Source organism: Trachurus trachurus, assembly GCF_905171665.1.
Source record: "Trachurus trachurus genome assembly, chromosome: 9".
Lineage (NCBI taxonomy): Eukaryota > Metazoa > Chordata > Actinopteri > Carangiformes > Carangidae > Trachurus > Trachurus trachurus.
In genome coordinates, this window is record NC_139895.1 from 685,452 (window position 1) to 705,601 (window position 20,150).

Here is a 20,150-nt window from a genome sequence, read left to right on the forward strand (position 1 = left end):
GACATCATTCAAGAGTTTGAAGGAGGGAAGTGCAAGCAATGATGAGTTCTGATTTTTCTTTTAGAACATTTTTGGTAAATTTTTCTTTCAAAACCTTCTCCGTTATGCATAGCATATCCACCCCGTCACACACAAAAAGTGGGGAAAACAATTTTTAAATCAAAATTTCAAATTACATTTGTATAAATCCTTAATTTTACGATGTAATTCCATGCTAACTGCAGTGTTAGCTTTTAGCACATCCAGGATTTCGGCCATATTGCTTTAGATTTTCCACCCCGTCACATTCCACCCCGTCACACACTAAAGTGACGGGGTGGAATCAGTGGCACTGTTCTTCATATTGAATTAGTATAAAATATTTAAATCTCTATCACTTTCACATTTCCCTCCCCCAGCATCAAATTAAACACTTTGTTCTGTGTTATCAGTATGTTCTTAAATTTTGTCCATTCCACCCCGTCACAATATTCCACTCCGTCACACATATATTCCACCCCGTCACAGTGTGATTTAACAAAAAAAAAAGATTTAAAAAAAATAATTTAAACAAACTATTGGTGTTTTTGAACAAAAAGAATACTTCTGAAGTGAATAACTTTTTGTTTGTCTTATTTTAATCTAAAATTACTGTTCAATTTGTTAACCTTTGTCCTGTGACGGGGTGGAAAAAGAAACTCTGATTTTGGGATTTTAATGTGATAAAAGACCGTCAGAAAAGGGTGTCTGAGCTTGAAAAATATGTTTTTTTGCAAGTGTTACATGTTCTTCATGCAATGAAACAAAAAAAAAAAGAAAACGTTGAGATCAAAAAACTCAAATTTCCAAAGCCCAAATTTAACAGTTTTCATGGAATGACCCAGCTAAGCTAACAGCGGTAGCTAAGCTAACGGCAGCTAAGCTAACGGCGGTAGCTAAGCTAACGGTAGCTAAGCTAACGGCAGCTAAGCTAACAGTAGCTAAGCTAACAGCGGTAGCTAAGCTAACGGCGGTAGCTAAGCTAACACCAGGACGTCAGCTGTTAAAACCCTCCCGTTGTGGGACACGACATGAAACTACTCCAGTTAGCTCAGTCATGTTGGAACTCAGATATCCGCTGGAGAAAATATTTTTTCATGGAGCGTTTATTGAGTCACTGAGTTATTAAAGTTAAACAGGTAGCTAACCGTTAGCCCGGCTAATCTATGATAACCATGACTAATTACAAAAACATGCACACATAAATAGTAATGTTTGTCCAATCATTGGTTTTATAAACTTTACAAACATCAGATTAGTCTAAACGGTGATATAGTGACATGAAAAATATAGTGAAACTCTCGTCCATCACTATTGTTCGAATGCTGGTTTTCTACCAGGAAGTAGTTGTAGACAACAAGGAGATTCGTCCTATACGACCGCCACAGAAGATTTAATCAATGAGACTAACATTAATCTCCTAAAAAGAGTTTAACCAGTCAGCGGTAAACCTCTAAAAACCTGTGGATAAAGTTACCTGGATGTAGCCTACGAGCATCTGCCTACTAGCCCCCGGTCGCTGCCTGCTAGCCCCCGGTCGCTGCCTACTAGCCCCCGGTCGCTGCCTACTAGCCCCCGGTCGCTGCCCACTAGCCCCCGGTCGCTGCTCCCTTTGCATTTCTCCCAAAACAAGCACATTTCCTAACAGGCAATATCTGGATAAACTGACAACAGGCTGCACATTAAAGAATATTAAAACTTTTAGCAGCTTTACTGCTACTGCTGCTGAACGGCGATAGCGATGCTAATTTGTTAGCCCGTCGTTAGCATTAAGCTAGTGGACTTTATGCTTACTAGTGGTACTGGCTGTGTGTGGTTTGAAGGTTGTTTCAAATAATGTAGGTTTGAGTGAACATCTTTGATGATTAAATACATATTGCTGCTTAATATGTTTTGCTGCTTAATATGTTTTATGTTTTATGTATGGCATTATTACAGTAGGCTAATGATTAGCCGCTAATCTCCCATTTGGACAGTGACAAATAAAACCTTTTGTTGGAGAACCAACATTGATATACAGTAATTCAGTAACGGTTGTAAACCAGTGTACGGTTTAGTTTTAATATTTTGCAGTTCAACAACAAAGTCTTTTCCATCATCTCTTCGTATAGCCTAACGTTACCCTGCTAGAAAAACCAGCATGGAAATGATGCTGGTCTATGCTGTTTGGGTTTGTTTTAGCAGTAGCCAAAACCCACTTCTTTCTCAGGTCTTTCTTTTAGAAACTCATGGAAATGCAAGTACGGCTGTTTTTGTCTAGAATTTGTACACTGAGGTACGCACATGGATGTATTAGCTTCCGCAACCGGAAGTCGTTTTACCCTGTAACGGAAAACCCGGAAGTGGTGAAATAGGCCTATTGTCTAATGAGTCCAACATTTACTTCAGTGACTGTGGGGAGAAAGGACAGACCATAATCTGTCTTCACGTTAAATTGTCCCATTGGAGTCAATACACTCTCTGCTGCCTCTGGTCTCCCTAAAGGGGCGTGGCCGTGACATCATACAGGAAGCTGACGCGTCATGGGGGGGCGGGGCTTATAGACCGTCTTTGGGAGGAGGAGGAGGAGGATGAGGAGGATGAAGATGATGATGTCACTCACCCAGCAGCAGCAGCAGAGCGGCGCCCAGGGCCGCCAGGTGAGAGAACCTGAGCTCCAGAGTCAACAGGTAAACCAGAGGGACACACAGAGCACCGCACAGCGCCGGGGGCAACCGCAAGCTCCACACGCACACACCGCTGGGATACTCTGGACAGGTGAGGACAGGTGAGAGGACAGGTGAGGACAGGTGAGAGGACAGGTGAGGACAGAGAGGACAGGTGAGGACAGTGAGGACAGGTGAGAGGACAGGTGAGAGGACAGAGAGGTGAGGACAGGTGAGAGGACAGAGAGGTGAGGACAGGTGAGAGGACAGAGAGGTGAGGACAGGTGAGAGGACAGAGAGGACAGGTGAGGACAGGTGAGAGGACAGGTGAGGACAGTGAGGACAGGTGAGAGGACAGGTGAGAGGACAGAGAGGTGAGGACAGGTGAGAGAACAGGTGAGAACAGGTGAGGACAGGTGAGAGAACAGGTGAGAACAGGTGAGGACAGTGAGGACAGGTGAGAGGACAGAGAGGTGAGGACAGGTGAGAGGACAGGTGAGGACAGAGAGGACAGGTGAGGACAGGTGAGAATGGATGGTTACACTGTAACCTAGGTTCTCTATCGTGGCAGTTAGTGGCTTGTTTGGGCTGTGGCATTAAGATGCCTATGGAGGATGGTCATGACCAGTGTGAACAGGTGTGAACTAGTTCTATATGCAGGTGTTTCTACCTGTTCCGATTCTGTTCCACACAAAGTTTCCATCAAATCCTCCCAGGTAGGCTGCAACACACACACACACACGGGTTACACACAGTCGTCATGGAAACAACACAACAACACTGGTCCTTGTAGCATGGCATAGATGTATCCACCTTTCTCTGAACGTCTAAAACGTAGCCTGTTTTGCCGGTTTTGCCGTTTTTTTTGTTCTTCCGGTGGAATTTTATGTTTACGTTTCCATGGTTACGGTAGTCGCGGTAAATGCATGGATTTTCTTTCTTTTTTTTTTCAATGTAAATCTGTAAAGCGCATGGATCATCACAGCAGCTTTTAACAGTGGATATCACACAGACTGACATCATCCGTGTTAACAGCCAGCGGTAATAGATCCATGATGTGTTTACCGTAACTATGACAACGACTGGAAACCATGGAAACGGAAACGTACAATTCCACCAAACCGGCAAAACAAAACCGGCTTCTTCCCGGTTTTGACCATAGATGACGTTGGGAAACTTGTGGATATAGCTACTATACTGACTAGATGCTGCAGCTCTATTGAGTGGAATACGTCAACACGGCGGCCATCTTGGTGAGGGGGAAGCCGTGTCTACTTCCTGTTAGAGGTCTATCAACCATTAACATCACCACAACTCACTGAATATTCAACCCATTCTCAAGCTGTTTGGTTTATTATAAATGTCAGACACATATTTATGATACAACAACAAACTTTTTTTTACATACACTTACATACTCAGACACACACCCACATGCATAAATACAGTGAAACGTGTTGTACAGGGTCTGACTGGTCTGACTGCTGGTCAGACGTTTATATGTCTATGGTCAGAAACCCCTCACCAAGATGGCCGCCGTGTTGACGTACGCTGAGAAGCAGAAGGCGCCATCTAGTCAGTATATATACTGTATATACACATCTATGGTGGCATTGTACATGGTTGTCGTGGTTACCGACCTCCGAGGGCCAGGATCATGTGGCCGAGCGGCGGTCCGCTGTCGTCCACGAAGAAAACCCTCTTCATGTAGAGAGACACGAACTGGCCGTAGTACACCTCGTCAAACCTACACACACACACACACACACACACACACACACACACACACACACACACACACACACACACACACACACACACACAGAGAGACACACATCAGCCGTGACCCTTGACCCCGACCCTCCAGGTGAATCAGACCGACACACAATTTCAATTTCAATTAGCTTTATCGACATGACTGTGATGTACAATATAGCCAAAGCATTGGGGCAACAGATACATAGAAACACATAGAAACACATAATAGACAGTTAACGGGGTAGAAGGGGTTAAACTCACACGACGGCGTTGGGGTAGCTGAGGCCGCTGAGCCGGGTCCACAGGGCCAGTCCAGAGACCAGGACCAGGACCAGGTCCACCTGCGCCGTCACCACCAGGGGGAGCTGCAGCATCTCTGCTCCGGCTGCAACACAAACACAAACACAACCGGGTCAAAAGCTGCGTTTCCAAGGCCGTGGATCGGACTATTTTTTTTTTTTTTTAAATCAACAGCTTTATTTAAAAGAAGTTGACAAGTACAAATAGTATACAGGGAGCAGTATACAATGAAAATACAAAGACCATGTGCCAGAGGTGATGTTCATTATACAACAAGGTTATTACAGAGGTCTATTATGGTTTTAAAAGCCTTTTCATTTACTGATTTGATGATTAGCTTAAAATAAAGTTCCATTTCTTTATGAAAAACATAAAAGCAAGGGGTTTTCTTAGAACATTTACTTTTATGAATAAGAAATTTTGCAAAAAAATAAAAACAGATTTATTGAAAAGTTACATTTTCCTTCTTTCTTGGGATAATTATGGAAACCAAAAACAACATTTTCCCAAAGTAAAATAAAATCTATTGTAAAAGAGTCAGTAATAAATTTGCTAAGGTCTGCCCAGAGAGCAAAGCCAGAACAGATGAACAACTGTTTCTGGATGTAAATTACAGAAAGAGCAGTTCATATGAATGTCCTTTTTACATTTTGCATATAATGATTAGCTGGATAATATTTCTGTATGATTTTGTAAGAAACCTCCTTAACCTTATTTGTGATTAAAAACTTGTTAGGAAGCATCCAAGTTTTTTTCCAATCAATATGATCTGTGAAACGATTCCTGGATCGGACTACGTGCAGGCGTAGATCACAGTCAGCCATATTGGAACGGGCAACTTGCTCTGACTCTGCAGTAGATGGTGATCCAGTCATCTGCACTAAACTATTCATAACTCTGTAGCTATTACTTTAACTATTTGCATAATGTCACTATAATGTTACTTTTACAATAAAAAGTATATGGGGGCGGTGCGTGGGGCAGTGGTTAAAGCGGCCGCTCCATGTAGAGGCTACAGTCCACAACACAGGCGTCTATCTCCACTGTGGCTGTCACATAAAGGCAAAAATGCCAAAAAATATACTTATAAAAAAAAAGTATATGATTGAACTGATCTGCTGCATCATAACTGCATAAACGTTCATAAAAAATCAAACCGTTTGGAAATGGGACAGAAACTGAGCAAGTTGTGGTCATTATAGCAGAACATGAACCAGAGGCTTAAAGGGCTATTATGCTCCTTTTTGAGAACAATTTTTCATGTCGGGGCTTCAATACAAGTCGGACAATTTTATATCTGGATGTTTTCTGGTGTGTCTTTTTGTTACGAAGACAGTTGGTATCCATTTGCAACCGTCATATGGACATGCACTGCTACGCCGAGACCCCCTGTAACTCAGAGAAGCCACGGAGGACTCTGAAACTTCTCCCAGCCCTTAGTCCACATGAGGGGGATATTTCAATTTTGGTGAACTATCCCTTTAATTCTTTCTTTTTCTTCCTCAGTCCAGTCTAACCTAAAGCTATGAAGATTCAGAAGTTCTTTAACCACATTTGTTTCTTCTCCTCTCCGTTGCTTGTTTAGTTTTTTAACCAAATGCAGTTATCTGTTGGTTTAACCCTCTATGGTAGCCTACATGATGCTACGCTGCATCATGATGCTACGCTGCATCATGATGCCAGTGGGGAAAACATGTTTGGAGTGTTTTTATGTCTCAAAATAGACTAAATAAACATAATCTAAAGACATTTTTTTTTAAATTCTTTTTGGAAGTTTTTGGGATTTGTTGCCTGTAGCAACATTGTACCGTTACGGTTCATTATCTACTGTATTAGAAACAGCAGTCTCTGTAGACTTTCACCTTCACTGGCCTCATCCTCATCTTCCTCATCATCATCATAACAGCCTGATGTTTACTTTACTGCATCCAAAATATAATTTATTAAGGATAAAAAACTAAATTATGATGAATTATATGTTTTTGAACATTATATTTACACCTAAACACACACTACCATAGTCTCATAATGCAATATTGATTCCATAATGGTCGACTGTCGCCTCAAGGCAACACTGCAATTTTCTATAATGGTACGTTGTTGCTTTCGGGCAACAGGTGCATTTTAACAAGTTTCCATTATTTAATAAGTCAATAAATTGCATGGAACTATTAAAAATTAAACTTTACTAATCTATTAGTGTAAATATATTTTTTTCCAGATGAAAAGGGGCCAGGAAGTTACTGTATGTTTTCAGACCGTTTTAGTGGAGCAAAATGACAAACCTGTTTCCTTTGAAAAAGTCTGTAAAAAGGGTTTCAGTGGCTTCTTGAAAGTCATGTGATAAATTAAAGCATTGTTATTGGTTCTCTAAGGTCTCCTCTCTTTTTTAAAGTATTACAGCATTAAATGGGATGAATTGTGGAGATGTGACAGGCCAAGAAGTGGTGGCAACATGGTACCATAGAGGGTTAATGTTTGACCCTGTTCACCTGTTTGTTGATGTTCTCAATAAAGTTCCTTCAAACAGCTCAGAGCTTGTACTGTCTGCCTGTTTATCTGTGAGAGCTCCTCAGGTAGACTAGACTACACCCCGGGTCTACCTGTCCGGCCTGACCCGGGTTTAGCTCGGCTCGGCTCGGCTCGGCTCGGTTTAACTCGGTTTAGCTCCGTTAGCTGCTGCACAACTCGGTCCCGTGACGTCACATCATCAACACCACAGTTCGTGCAGCTTCTAGCTTCAACCTGCAGCTCACCTGGTGACGTCACTCCGGTAGCGGTGCACCACCGACCATGCTGTCTGTCGGTTCTGTCCCGGTTCCCGCGGCTCCTCGCGCTCAGCCTCAGCCCACCGGTCTGTGTCCGCGCGAGCTGCTCGGTGCTCGGTGCTCGACCCGTCAGGTCTGAGTCTGAGTCTGAGCGCCGAGCGCATCGATCCGCTGGTGATACCTGTTGGTGACTCATCTAGACATGCCTCTGTCCCATATTCAACTGACTCTCCAGAAGGAAAAATATGTTTCTCACTGACCCAAAAGAATAATAATAAAAAAGTTTGTGCCTTATTCCAAAAAGATATTGTTGCTACCCCTAATATTACTGTTTATTAGAATCGTTTCACAGATCATATTGATTGGAAAAAAACTTGGATGCTTCCTAACAAGTTTTTAATCACAAATAAGGTTAAGACAAAATCATACATAAATATTATCCAGCTAATCATTATATGCAAAAATGTAAAAAGGACATTAATATTAACTGCTCTTTCTGTAATTTACATCCAGAAACAGTTGTTCATCTGTTCTGGCTTTGCTCTCTGGGCAGACCTTAGCAAATTTATTATTCACTCTTTTACAATAGATTTTATTTTACTTTGGGAAAATGTTGTTTTTGGTTTCCATAATTATCCCAAGAAAGAAGGAAAATGTTACTTTTTAGTAAATCTGTTTTTATTTTTTGCAAAATGTCATATTCATTAAAGTAAATTTTCTAAGAAAACCCCTTGCTTTTATGTTTTTCAAAAAGAAATGGAACATCAATGGACTAGACATGCCAAAGGCTTTGAAAACAAACTTTATTTTGGAAAAAATTGTATTTTATTAATATGCTTTTCTTTATATCAATGCTTTTTTGTTTTTTTACACATGATACTTCTTTTTAATATTATTTTTTTCTTCCCCTGGCCAAAGATATTCAATAAATGGAAAGATTATAAACCGTCTTTGCCCTGGATCAACAGTTTTGTTATGTATATAATTGTTAATAAAGTTTTGTTTTTTTTAAAGTAGTGATTTCAGTCAGTTTTTAAAAAAAATTTTTTATCAACAGCTTTATTTAAAAGAAGTATACAGGGAACGGTAAAGACATGTGCCAGCGGTGATGTTCATTATACAACAAGGTTATTACAGAGGTCTATTATGGTTTTAACAGCCTTTTTCATTTGCTGATTTGGTGATTAGCTTAAAATAAAGTTCCATTTATTTTTGAAAAACATAAAAGCAAGGGGTTTTCTTAGAAAATTTACTTTTATGAATATGAAATTTTGCAAAAAAAATAAAAACAGATTTACTAAAAAAGTAACATTTTCCTTCTTTCTTGGGATAATTATGGAAACCAAAAACAACATTTTCCCAAAGTAAAATAAAATCTATTGTAAAAGAGTCAATAATAAATTTGCTATGGTCTGCCCATAGTTTTTTAACTTTATTAACATTTATTATGTACAGAACAATACTGTTGTGCCAGGGGAAAAAAAAATATATATATATACAAAGAGTTTATGCTTACCATGTATATATATATATATATAAAAAAAAACTATATATATATGTATATAAAAAAAAACATTTAAGTAAAGAAGATCATATTAAATAAATAGATACTTATCCAAAATAAAATTGTTTTTTAACGCTTTTGGTGTTTCAAGTCCTTTGGTGTCGGTGCCAGACTGAAAAAGCTCTTTCAAAAAAAGTGCAACGTTTGGTTTTCCGTCAGTCCATTTTCTTTTGTGTATGTGAAATTTTCCAAAAAAATAAAACAAGTTGTACAAAAAAAAATTAAATCATAATTTATCCCCATCGGAAACAGCCAATCACCGGGGGGCGGAACCAAAGACAGCGGCACAACCGGAAGTGAGGGCAGGGGGAAGAGAATAAGGAGCGAACCCTCGGGACCGCGGTTTGTTTTGGTGTGTGTGAGTTTAGAGACACACACACACATAGAGTTAATGTTATATTCATGTGTGTGTGTGCACAGGCGGACAGGTAGAAGGAGAAGTAGAGCAGCTCGTCTCGTCTTTATCTTTGCTGCTGCGGAGGAAACGCAGAGCGACGTTTTCCCGCCGCAAAGCCTGATGGGAAATATGTTAACGACAGAGCTGCGTTGATTGGTGCTCCGCGCCGCGCGCACAGCGAGCAGACTCAATAGAGACAAGATAGAGACTAAATAAAAACTAGATAGACAGAATAAAAACTAAATAAAGACAAAGTGGTTCCTAGGGAGGAGGACGGACCTGCGGGGGGACGGTAACGACCCAGGTAACGTTACTGGAGTACTCTCACTGTTAACGTTACTGCTCAGTGGAGTAACGTTACTGTTCACTGTAATATTGTTACTTTTCATAGTAGAATTGTTACTGTTACTCAGTGAGTGGAGTAACGTTACTATTACTTTTCACAGTAGTAGCCTATTGTTACTCTAGTTCATTGTGTGTTAACTTTCAGGACTGAAATGTAAATTTAGAAAGAATTAGACACTGTTCATAAATAACTATATACACTAATAACTGTGTGTGTGTGTGTGTGTGTGTGTGTGTAGACATGTCTGTCTCTCTGTCAGAAGAGAGAGACAGGATTCGTCGTCAGGTGGAGCAGCTGGAGCAGAGTCTGTCTGTAACACACGGTGAACTGGAGCTGCTGAGCAGTGAGACAGGTACCTGTCTATCTATCTATCTATCTATCTATCTATCTATCTATCTATCTATCTATCTATCTATCTCTGTGTTTACTCCTGTTTCATCATAATACTGTATTTGAAAAGGGACAATGCACATTAGTAATAAACATTTGTAAAAAAAAAAAAACCCACATGTAAAAGCAGCCGAGTTATCTTACAGAGCTGGTTTTCATCGTTAGTCCCTCTGCCAGATTGTACAAGGCAACCTTTAAAGGGATAGTTCACCCTAGAATGATATTTCGCTCATTATCTCCTCCCCCTCATGTTGACTAAGGGCTGGAAGAATTATCAGAGTCCACCGTCCCTTCTCTGAGTTACAGGGGGTCTCGGCGTAGCAGTGCATTTCAATGCAACGGTTGCAAAGGGACACCGGAGCTCTTCGTAAAAACACACACACAAAAAAACATCCAAATACCTCCATGATGCTCGTATGTAATGTCCGTCTTGTGCTGAAGCCCCAAATTGCGTAATTGTCCCGAAAAAAATTAAATAAGTCTATATTTTAAGCTTGTTTGTAGCGGAAGCTTCTCGAAGCTCCTCTTCCTGGTCCGTCCAAATCTCGCGTGATTTGCGCCGGCGTCAGTGCGGTTACTGCGAATCACGCGAGATTTGGACGGACCAGGAAGAGGAGCTTCGAGAAGCTTCCGCTACAAACAAGCTTAAAATATAGACTTATTTAATTTTTTTCGGGACAATTACGCAATTTGGGGCTTCAGCACAAGACGGACATTACATACGAGCATCATGGAGGTATTTGGATGTTTTTTTGTGTGTGTGTTTTTACGAAGAGCTCCGGTGTCCCTTTGCAACCGTTGCATTGAAATTCACTGCTACGCCGAGACCCCCTGTAACTCAGAGAAGGGACGGTGGACTCTGATAATTCTTCCAGCCCTTAGTCAACATGAGGGTGAGTAGATAATGAGCGAAATATCATTCTAGGGTGAACTATCCCTTTAAAGAGAGTAACAATGGAATAAAATACAATACAATACCACATGGGGTAGAACACATCAGTGCTCACATCTTTGGGTGTCAACAAGCCGTTCTTAATGAGTGATATCCAATCCAATCCAATTTTATTTATATAGCACAATTTAAACAAACACAAGGGGCTCTACTACTTTCGTGAACTAGGTGCAGGCGGAGTGGATCAGGCCTGCGCCTCGCCTTCGCTTCGACAACGGGGAGTGGTCAGGAGCAGTTTGCAATTTTGCTTCGAGACGCAGCGGGGCGCATCCCGCCTACTTCCCTCCCACCGGCGCAAATGGCATAGAGGGAGGAGAGAAGGCGTGGAGTGGGTTTGACACAGCCGAGTCAGATCTTCACCAATCAAATGAGCTCCTCTCCTCGCCTTTAAATCCGCCGCGCGCGCAAGGCGGACGTTTGATTTCACCGTGGAAGAGAAGATTTGAATCAGCACATACAGATTACAGCATAGACATTCAGCACATCTATATCGATTGTCCCGTCACACTGATGACAGATCAAAGGCTGCACAGATGAAAGATGAGGATGGATTACTGCTGTGTTGACACTACACGATTATCTGCTATATTTATGTATTTACTTATTGATTTATTGAGCCGCATCGTCACGCGACCATAACAAATAAAACTGAAAACAAATAAACTATCATCTCTCACAGCAAACCACAATCAGCCTCGGCATCATAGTGAGCAGATATTCACATCTCCATCTCAGGTAAATTCTAAAGAAAAAAGAAAAAGAGAGACGCTCCGTGATGCCTCCGTTACGCACAGCTGTTTGTTTATGTTGTGATCTGTGCACACCTGTTTAAATATAGGTTAGATAGATAGATAGATAGACCTGGATAACATCATAACCTCCTCCCTCCCAGACTACTTTTGCATCATCAGCCCGTGAGGTCTGTTCGCGCGACCGGACACTGCCAGCTTGGACCGGACCAGAACATCAGTTTCCTCCCGTCTCACTTGCTCTGACAGATTGAGAGCTGTTGCCCAGTAAAAAACAAAAAAACAAAAAAACACACACACCCCTTTTCCATTAATAAAGACACTCATATTTAGTAACCTATATTTAAACCCGTGTGCACAGATCACAACATAAACAAACAGCTGTGCGTAACGTCTCTCTTTTTCTTTTTTCTTTAGAATTTACCTCAGATGGAGATGTGAATATCTGCTCACTATGATGCCGAGGCTGATTGTGGTTTGCTGTGAGAGATGATAGTTTATTTGTTTTCAGTTTTATTTGTTATGGTCGCGTGACGATGCGGCGCTGGCCCCTAATAAATCAATAAGTAAATAAATAAATAAATAGCTGATCATAGCAACGGCACAGTGTGTAGTGTCAACACCTGCTCTTGGGACATCCACGGCTGTCTCAGTCCCTCCCTGGTTTCATCTGTGTTAATTCAGTCAGGCTGAGTTTCCATTACGCTGCCGACAGCCTTTGATCTGCCATCAGTGTGACGGGACAATCTATATAGATATAGGTGTATGTGCTGATTCAGATACAATAAATAGGGGTTATTGTGATGATGATTATTATTATTATTATTATTATTAATTGCATTTAAATGTGCCTGGAACTGTAGAAATCTGCCTGTGGGGTCTTGGTGACGTGTCTGCACTGCGCGCTGGGCAGTCAAAATACCAGTCCGCTGGCTGCGCTTCGCCTTGCGCTGAGACTAGACCAGGTTGGAGCTGGCGAGCTTTCGGCGCACTCTCCGCGCGGTCTATCTGCAACAAATTGTCACTGCGCCACGGCGAATCTGTCGACACCTCCCCCTGCTGCGCGACCACTCCCATCTCAGCGCACAGCAGTCTGCCAATTTACCGAATCCGCTGCGCACCTTGTTGCACTGGACGAAAATACCACTTCGCCAGCTGCGTCAGGGCTCGCCTCGCTGCGCCACCCTGAGTTGCGCCAGGAAAGTAGGGCCCAAGGTTTCCAAAGTGCTGCACAGCAAGATAAAAATACAATAATGGCGCATTTCCACTAGCACGGCTCGGCTCGATACGGCTCGGCACGGCACGGCTCGGCTCGGTTTGGTTGTGTTTCCATTACAACTGAGTATCACTAGTACCGCCGTGACGTCATTTACACGGCGCCGAGCAACGCTCTAAACTCTGTAAATATATAACTTTAGCAACATTTGAATCATTTTCAGGCGAGAAAGTAGTCGTTTAGATCCCCAACGTGTTGAAAATCTGACAAAATACCAGCTGTTTACAATTTTGTTTCAACGAAGTCGGCGTTACTAAAGCTAGCCGTAGTGAGCAACGCACTTCCGGTTATTTTCACAAAATAAAATACCCGTTGCCTTTTATCATAAGGAAAGCCATTACGATAGAATTGGTGCTTTTACTTTGTAAACAGGAAGTGAACCTACCCTCGCTGTAGCTAGCTTTAAACCGCCGTTTTGACTCCTATGCTCTCGTCCCGTTAACGGCATTTAACCGTTCAATATGCCTTACCGGAGAGTCTACCAGCTCTGAGATCGGCCTGGTTCATTGTAAAACATTTATTTATTGATGTAAATGTGGTGTTTTCTGTGCGTACAGACCCCAAGGCAGTGCTGCTCTTCTGTCTAACCACAAACAAACTTCTGCTACAGCCACAATTGTTAGATTTCATCAATGAGACCAACATTTAAGAGTTTAACCAGCCGGTGGTAAACCTCTAAAAGCCATCGGGGAAGTTAATTAGCGGTCGTTTTCTCCTCGGGGTGACGGTGGTAGGCTGGCCGGCGGAGCACGTCAGGAGCCGGGCTGCTGCCTCTGTGATGAACCGGTCGCTGCTCGGACCTGGAGCTTCACTTCTCCGAAAAACATCGGGGCAAACTTCTAAACAGCCGTCGTTTGGATAAACTAACCGCACATGGGGATCTAAACAGTTACTTTCTCGCATGAAAAAATATTAAAACTTAATAAAGTCACGTAATAACAGAGCCAGTCCCAATATTAGAAATTCTCTGGTAATAACAGGCTTCAGGCTTCAGCAGGAACATTTCTGTTGTCGGTCGTCGCTTCCAGTGACGACACTCATCGGCCAATCAGTGGAAGGCAGTCGGCTGACGTCACGTTTTAGTAACGCTTCGGCTCGCTTGGAACCAGGGCTGAGGTGATACCAAAAATGTACCCGGTTGCAGGTACTGCGTGCTAGTGGAAACACGCAATAGCGCGCCGAGCCGTGCCGTACCGAGCCGAACCGTGCTAGTGGAAATGCGCCATAAGTAACACAACAGAAGCACAATAAAACAATGGACACAATAATATATGTTGATATATGATAGAGATTCTCTGATAGCCTAGATTGTGGCACTGTTTTTCATTGATGTGATGATTGATGTGTCTGTCTGTCTCTCTACCTGTCTACCTGTCTCTCTACCTGTCTGTCTCTAACCTTGTGTCTCTGACCAGGTGATGAATCAAGCAGTGATGACACAGAGGATGAGGTGAGACACGTCACACACACACACACCTACAGTAGCTACTACACTAGATGCTGCGTTCCCAGGCAGCTCTACTGAGTGGAATACGTCAACGCAGCGGCCATCTTGGTCGGGGAGAAGCCGTGTCTACTTCCTGCATCAGAGGTCTATCAACCATTAACATCACCACAACTCACTGAATATTCAACCCATTCTCAAGCCGTTTGGTTTATTATAAATGTCAGACACATATTTATGATACAACAACAAACTTTTTTTTACATACACTTACATAGTCAGACACACACCCACATGCATAAATACAGTGAAACGTGTTGTACAGGGTCTGACTGGTCTGACTGCTGGTCAGACGTTTATATGTCTATGGTCAGAAACCCCTGACCAAGATGGCCGCCGTGTTGACGTACGCTGAGAAGCAGAAGGCGCCATCTAGTCAGTATATCTATGGTTAGCCATAGCCGTTATCAGTTAGCCGTCAGCTGTTATCAGTTAGCCACTAGCTGTTATCAGTTAGCCGTCAGCTGTTATCAGTTAGCCACTAGCTGTTATCAGTTAGCCGTCAGCTGTTATCAGTTAGCCACTAGCCGTTAGCTGTTATCAGTTAGCCACTAGCCATTAGCTGTTATCAGTTAGCCACTAGCCGTTAGCTGTTATCAGTTAGCTGTTATCAGTTAGCCACTAGCTGTTATCGGTTAGCAACTAGCCACTAGCTGTTATCAGTTAGCCACTAGCCACTAGCTGTTATCAGTTAGCCACTAGCCGTTAGCTGTTATCAGTTAGCCACTAGCTGTTATCAGTTAGCTGTTATCAGTTAGCCACTAGCCATTAGCTGTTATCAGTTAGCCACTAGCTGTCAGCCGTTAGCTGAGCTGTAAGTGGTCAGTGAGAGCCAACGGGTGTGTGTGTGTCTGTGTGTGTGTGTGTGTGTGTGTGTGTGTGTGTGTGTGTTCAGGCTGCACCAGGTCTGTTGGCCCAGAGAGAGAAGATCCAGAGACAGATCCAGAACCTGGAGGACGTGCTGGGACCGAGCGAAACCCTCACCTGCATCTCAGGTAGCTGCTGCACACCGGGAGGAGGAGGATTCAGTAATGACTGATCTCTGTGTTTATGGTCAGATGATGTTGTTGATGATGATGATGATGAGTTAACCACTAGCCATGAGCTGCTATCAGTTAGCCACTAGCCATTAGCTGTTATCAGTTAGCCTTTAGCCGTTAGCTGTTATCAGTTAGCCATTAGCCGTTATCTCAGTTAGCCATGGTTAGCCACTAGCTGTTATCAGTTAACCATTAGCCGTTAGCTGTTATCAGTTAGCCATTAGCCGTTATCTCAGTTAGCCACTAGCTGTTATCAGTTAGCCGTTATCAGTTAGCCACTAGCTGTTATCAGTTAACCACTAGCTGTTATCAGTTAGCCACTAGCTGTTATCAGTTAGCCGTTATCAGTTAGCCACTAACTGTTATCAGTTAGCCACTAGCCGTTATCAGTTAGCCATTAGCCATGGCCACTAGCTGTTATCAGTTAGCCACTAGCTGTTATCAGTTAGCCTGTATCAGTTAGCCACTAGCCGTTATCAGTTAACCACTAGCTGTTATCAGTTAGCCACTAGCTGTTATCAGTTAGCCTTTATCAGTTAGCCACTAGCCGTTATCAGTTAGCCACTCGCTGTTATCGGTTAGCCTTTATCAGTTAGCCACTAGCTGTTATCGGTTAGCCACTAGCTGTTATCAGTTAGCCACTAGCCGTTATCAGTTAGCCACTAGCCGTTATCAGTTAGCCACTAGCCGTTATCGGTTAGCCACTAGCCGTTATCGGTTAGCCACTAGCCGTTATCGGTTAGCCACTAGCTGTTATCGGTTAGCCACTAGCTGTTATCGGTTAGCCACTAGCTGTTATCAGTTAGCCACTAGCCGTTATCAGTTAGCTACTAGCTGTTATCGGTTAGCCGTTATCAGTTAGCTACTAGCTGTTATCGGTTAGCCGTTATTAGCCGATGACTGATCTCTGTGTTTTTGGTCAGATGATGATGATGATGATGAGGATGAGGATGAAGATGAGGATGAAGATGATGATGATGATGTCAGCAGTGATGGGGTCAGTATCACACACACACACACACACACACACACACACACACACACACACACACAGAGTTGACGTGGTTCCTCAGTTGATGGGTCAGTAGTTTATTGTGTGTGTGTGTGTGTGTGTGTGTGTGTGTGTGTGTGTGTGTGTGTGTGTGTGTGTGTGTGTGTGTGTCTCACTGTGTGTGTGTGTGTGTGTGTGTGTGTGTGTGTGTGTGTGTGTGTGTCTCTCTGTGCAGAGCGACCTGGGTCTGTCTCAGTCCGTGGACTCGTGTCTCCAGATGAACCTGGTTTATCAGCAGGTGGTTCAGGAAACGCTGCAGCAGCTGGAGACCATGCTGACGCACAACCACAGACAACAGGTACTACAGACACAACTACAGACACACAACTACTAACACACAACTACTGACACACAACTACTAACACACAACTACAGACACACAACTACTGACACACAACTACAGACAGCAGCTGGAGACCTTGGCTGCGTTCCGATCCACAGTTTACTTGGACAGAGCCCCCTACTCCCTACTCCCTGCACAGGGAATCTGCCGTAGGAAACTTCACTTAACCGATATAACACCAATGGGAACACCCTGCAACGTCACAGCTGTTTCCGATCAAGTTTAAAAATAAAGTTTTTAAGTTTCAAAATGTTTCATGCCACTATCACCGTTTAGACAGATCTGAAATGATTGAAGAAACATTACTATTTCTGTGTGCACGAGCAAAGCAGTTTTGTGTTGCAATGCGTGGTATTTATTCAGTTTTGGGGCATCAGGGTGTGTAGAAAGCATCAGTGGCTCAGCTGACAGGGACAGCTAACAGCAGCAGCAAAGCTAACAGCAGCAGCAAAGCTAACAGCAGCAGCAAAGCTAGCGGCAGTCGCTAAGCTAACGGCGGCAGCAAAGCTAACGGCGGCAGCAAAGCCAACGGCAGTCGCTAAGCTAACGCAGTCGCTAAGCTAACGGCGGCAGCTAAGCTAACGGCGGCAGCAAAGCTAACGGCGGCAGCAAAGCTAACGGCAGCAAAGCTAACGGCAGTCGCTAAGCTAACGCAGTCGCTAAGCTAACGGCGGCAGCTAAGCTAACGGCGGTAGCTAAGCTAACAGCAGCTAAGCTAACAGCAGCAGCTAAGCTAACACCAGGACGTCAGCTGTTAAAACCCTCCCGTTGTGGGACACGACATGAAACTACTCCAGTTAGCTCAGTCATGTTGGAACTCAGATATCCGCTGGAGAAAATATTTTTTCATGGAGCGTTTATTGAGTCACTGAGTTATTAAAGTTAGACAGGTAGCTAACTGTTAGCCCTGCCAATTTACGTAACGCGCGTAAACGGAGCGCAATGGCTGATGGGTAATATGGGTAGTCCACTGCTCAGGGAACTAGAGGGCGATCGGAACGCACCCGATGCTCTCTCACAACTACAGACAGCAGGTACAGACACACAACCACAGACAGCAGGTCAGTAGTGATGATGTCGTCCTCTCTGTAGAAGGAGGTGGTGACTCAGCTGTCTGGACCAATCAGAGAGCCGTCGGCCAGAGAGCAGGCCGGCCCCTCCTCCTACCAGCAGCCAATCACCATGTTCCTGGGCCGCTTCCTCAAACCCTACTTCAAAGACAAGCTGACGGGACTGGTGAGGCTCACACACACACACACACACACACACACACACACACACACACACACACACACACACACACACACACACACACACACACACACACACACACACACACACACACACACACACACACACACACACACACACTGTTGCCAGGCGACCAGGCGACCAATCATAGCGTGTCTCTGTGTGTGCAGGGTCCTCCAGCCAATCAGGAGGCCAAGGACAAGGCCAACATGATGACCGGTTGTCTGGACGACAGGAAGCTCAAAGTCAAACGATGTGAGTCCACCTGTCTGTCTCTCTACCTGTCTGTCTCTACCTGTCTGTCTGTCTGTGTGTCTGACCTGTCTGTCTGTCTGTGTCCCTCACCTGTCTGTCTCTCTGTGTGTCTGACCTGTCTGTCTCTACCTGTCTGTCTCTCTACCTGTCTGTGTCTCTAACCTGTCTGTCTCTCTGTGTGTCTAGGGGAGAGCTGGCAGAAGACTCTGCTCATCCACTCTGTGTCCAGAGACAGTCTGAGGAGACACGTCCAACCCAAACTCTCTAAGTAACTGTTGCTGCTGCTGCTGCTGCTGCTGCTGCTGCTGCTGCTGCTGTTAAAGACATGTTATACACATATATTTAAGCAACATATCACGACAGGCCGTGGTATATGCTCATTATACCCCCTTTTATAAAACGGTTACCAATAATGACAATATGAAAGAGGACATGTAGTTTTCTTCAAGCAGAATAGGTGGTTTTCAGATGACGTCACGTGGAACGTCACGACTGCAGATGGAGGGCAGGAAGTGTTTTGCCCGCAGGAAAACAATAGGAAAATGCCTACGGTCTGCGCTGTCTACGGCTGTTCAAAACGGTCAAACCGGGAAAATCAAAAAAGTTACTTGAGAGTTCCTAAGGTAGTAACACATAAAGGACTCAAATTTCAACAACTGACCGTAAAACGGTGTGTGGGAGGGACGGAAGTGACCATAGTAAACAAACGGTGTTCTAGCCTGTTCTACAGTAAAAATGGCACATAGAAAGAGGAGTAAAGCAATATATTAAGCGGCAATATATATTTAAGCATCAACGATATTCAGCCAAACCCACATAGTTTGAAACAACGTTCAAAACACACACAGCTAGTGTCACAACTAAGCATATAAAGCCCGCTAGCTTAATGCTAACGTATATGTAAAACACCATAGACGGGCTAACAGAAATTAGCATGCAGTTTACAGCCAGTAAAGCTGCTAAAAACTGTTTTAATTGTGGCTTTAGCGCTGTTAACACGTCACCGTTTAATCCAGAGTCTGTGGTCAGTTTATAGCGCTGGGGAATTTGCTCCGATGTTTGTTCTGGGAGAAGTGCAGAGTCTGTGTGAGCCCCGACCGGGGACCATGGTAACGGTCGTCACAGCAGCAGCAGCCGCTCTACTGAGCTGATCTGCCGGCGGGCCGACCGTCCTCCTCCCGGAGGAGGAAACGAGCCGTATCCGCACGCTTTTAGAGGTTTACCGCTGGCTGGTTAAATTATTTTTAGGAGATTAATGTTGGTCTTATTGATGAAATTTAACTGTGGCAGTGGCATTAGTTTGTTTGAATGAAAAGTGAGCAGGGCTGCCTCAGGGCTACGTACTGAAATCACCACATTTACGTAAATGAATAAATGTTTTACAATGAACCGATCAGTCCAATACATTTTATTTTGTTAAATCGACATGGTTACTGTACATGGCAAATATTATTACCACTTTATGACTTAAAATTACTCGGTATTTCTATGGGAGTCCTATGGGAGTGTCGCCACTCTGTTAGGCTATATCAGTCGCTCTGGT

General features: G+C 43.4%; 2 protein-coding genes across 5 annotated transcripts in view; one reads left to right on the plus strand and one right to left on the minus strand.

The window, feature by feature from the left end:
* Positions 1-20,150, minus strand: part of pomt1 (protein-O-mannosyltransferase 1) — a 187,590-nt gene that overhangs the window by 19,323 nt on the left and 148,117 nt on the right. For 3 of the 4 annotated variants that reach the window (XM_083979007.1, XM_083979009.1, XM_083979006.1), the window contains exons 1-5: positions 7,478-7,609; positions 4,683-4,806; positions 4,304-4,410; positions 3,334-3,384; positions 2,621-2,767 (exon numbers count right to left, since the gene is read on the minus strand). In XM_083979007.1, the coding sequence (XP_083835133.1) occupies positions 2,621-2,767; positions 3,334-3,384; positions 4,304-4,410; positions 4,683-4,795 (418 nt within the window). In that variant the 5' untranslated portion in view covers positions 4,796-4,806; positions 7,478-7,609. Of the gene's footprint in view, positions 1-2,620; positions 2,768-3,333; positions 3,385-4,303; positions 4,411-4,682; positions 4,807-7,477; positions 7,610-20,150 lie in introns of those variants that run through there. The other variant, XM_083979008.1, reaches the window with a different exon arrangement.
* The window catches only part of snapc4 (small nuclear RNA activating complex, polypeptide 4), a 36,073-nt gene continuing 25,564 nt past the window's right edge, over positions 9,642-20,150 (plus strand). The window contains exons 1-9 of the mRNA XM_083979790.1: positions 9,642-9,754; positions 10,035-10,148; positions 14,579-14,613; positions 15,563-15,662; positions 16,631-16,704; positions 16,934-17,056; positions 18,194-18,337; positions 18,523-18,607; positions 18,794-18,875. Coding sequence (XP_083835916.1) covers positions 10,037-10,148; positions 14,579-14,613; positions 15,563-15,662; positions 16,631-16,704; positions 16,934-17,056; positions 18,194-18,337; positions 18,523-18,607; positions 18,794-18,875 — 755 coding nt within the window. The 5' untranslated portion in view covers positions 9,642-9,754; positions 10,035-10,036. The remainder of the gene's footprint in view (positions 9,755-10,034; positions 10,149-14,578; positions 14,614-15,562; positions 15,663-16,630; positions 16,705-16,933; positions 17,057-18,193; positions 18,338-18,522; positions 18,608-18,793; positions 18,876-20,150) is intronic.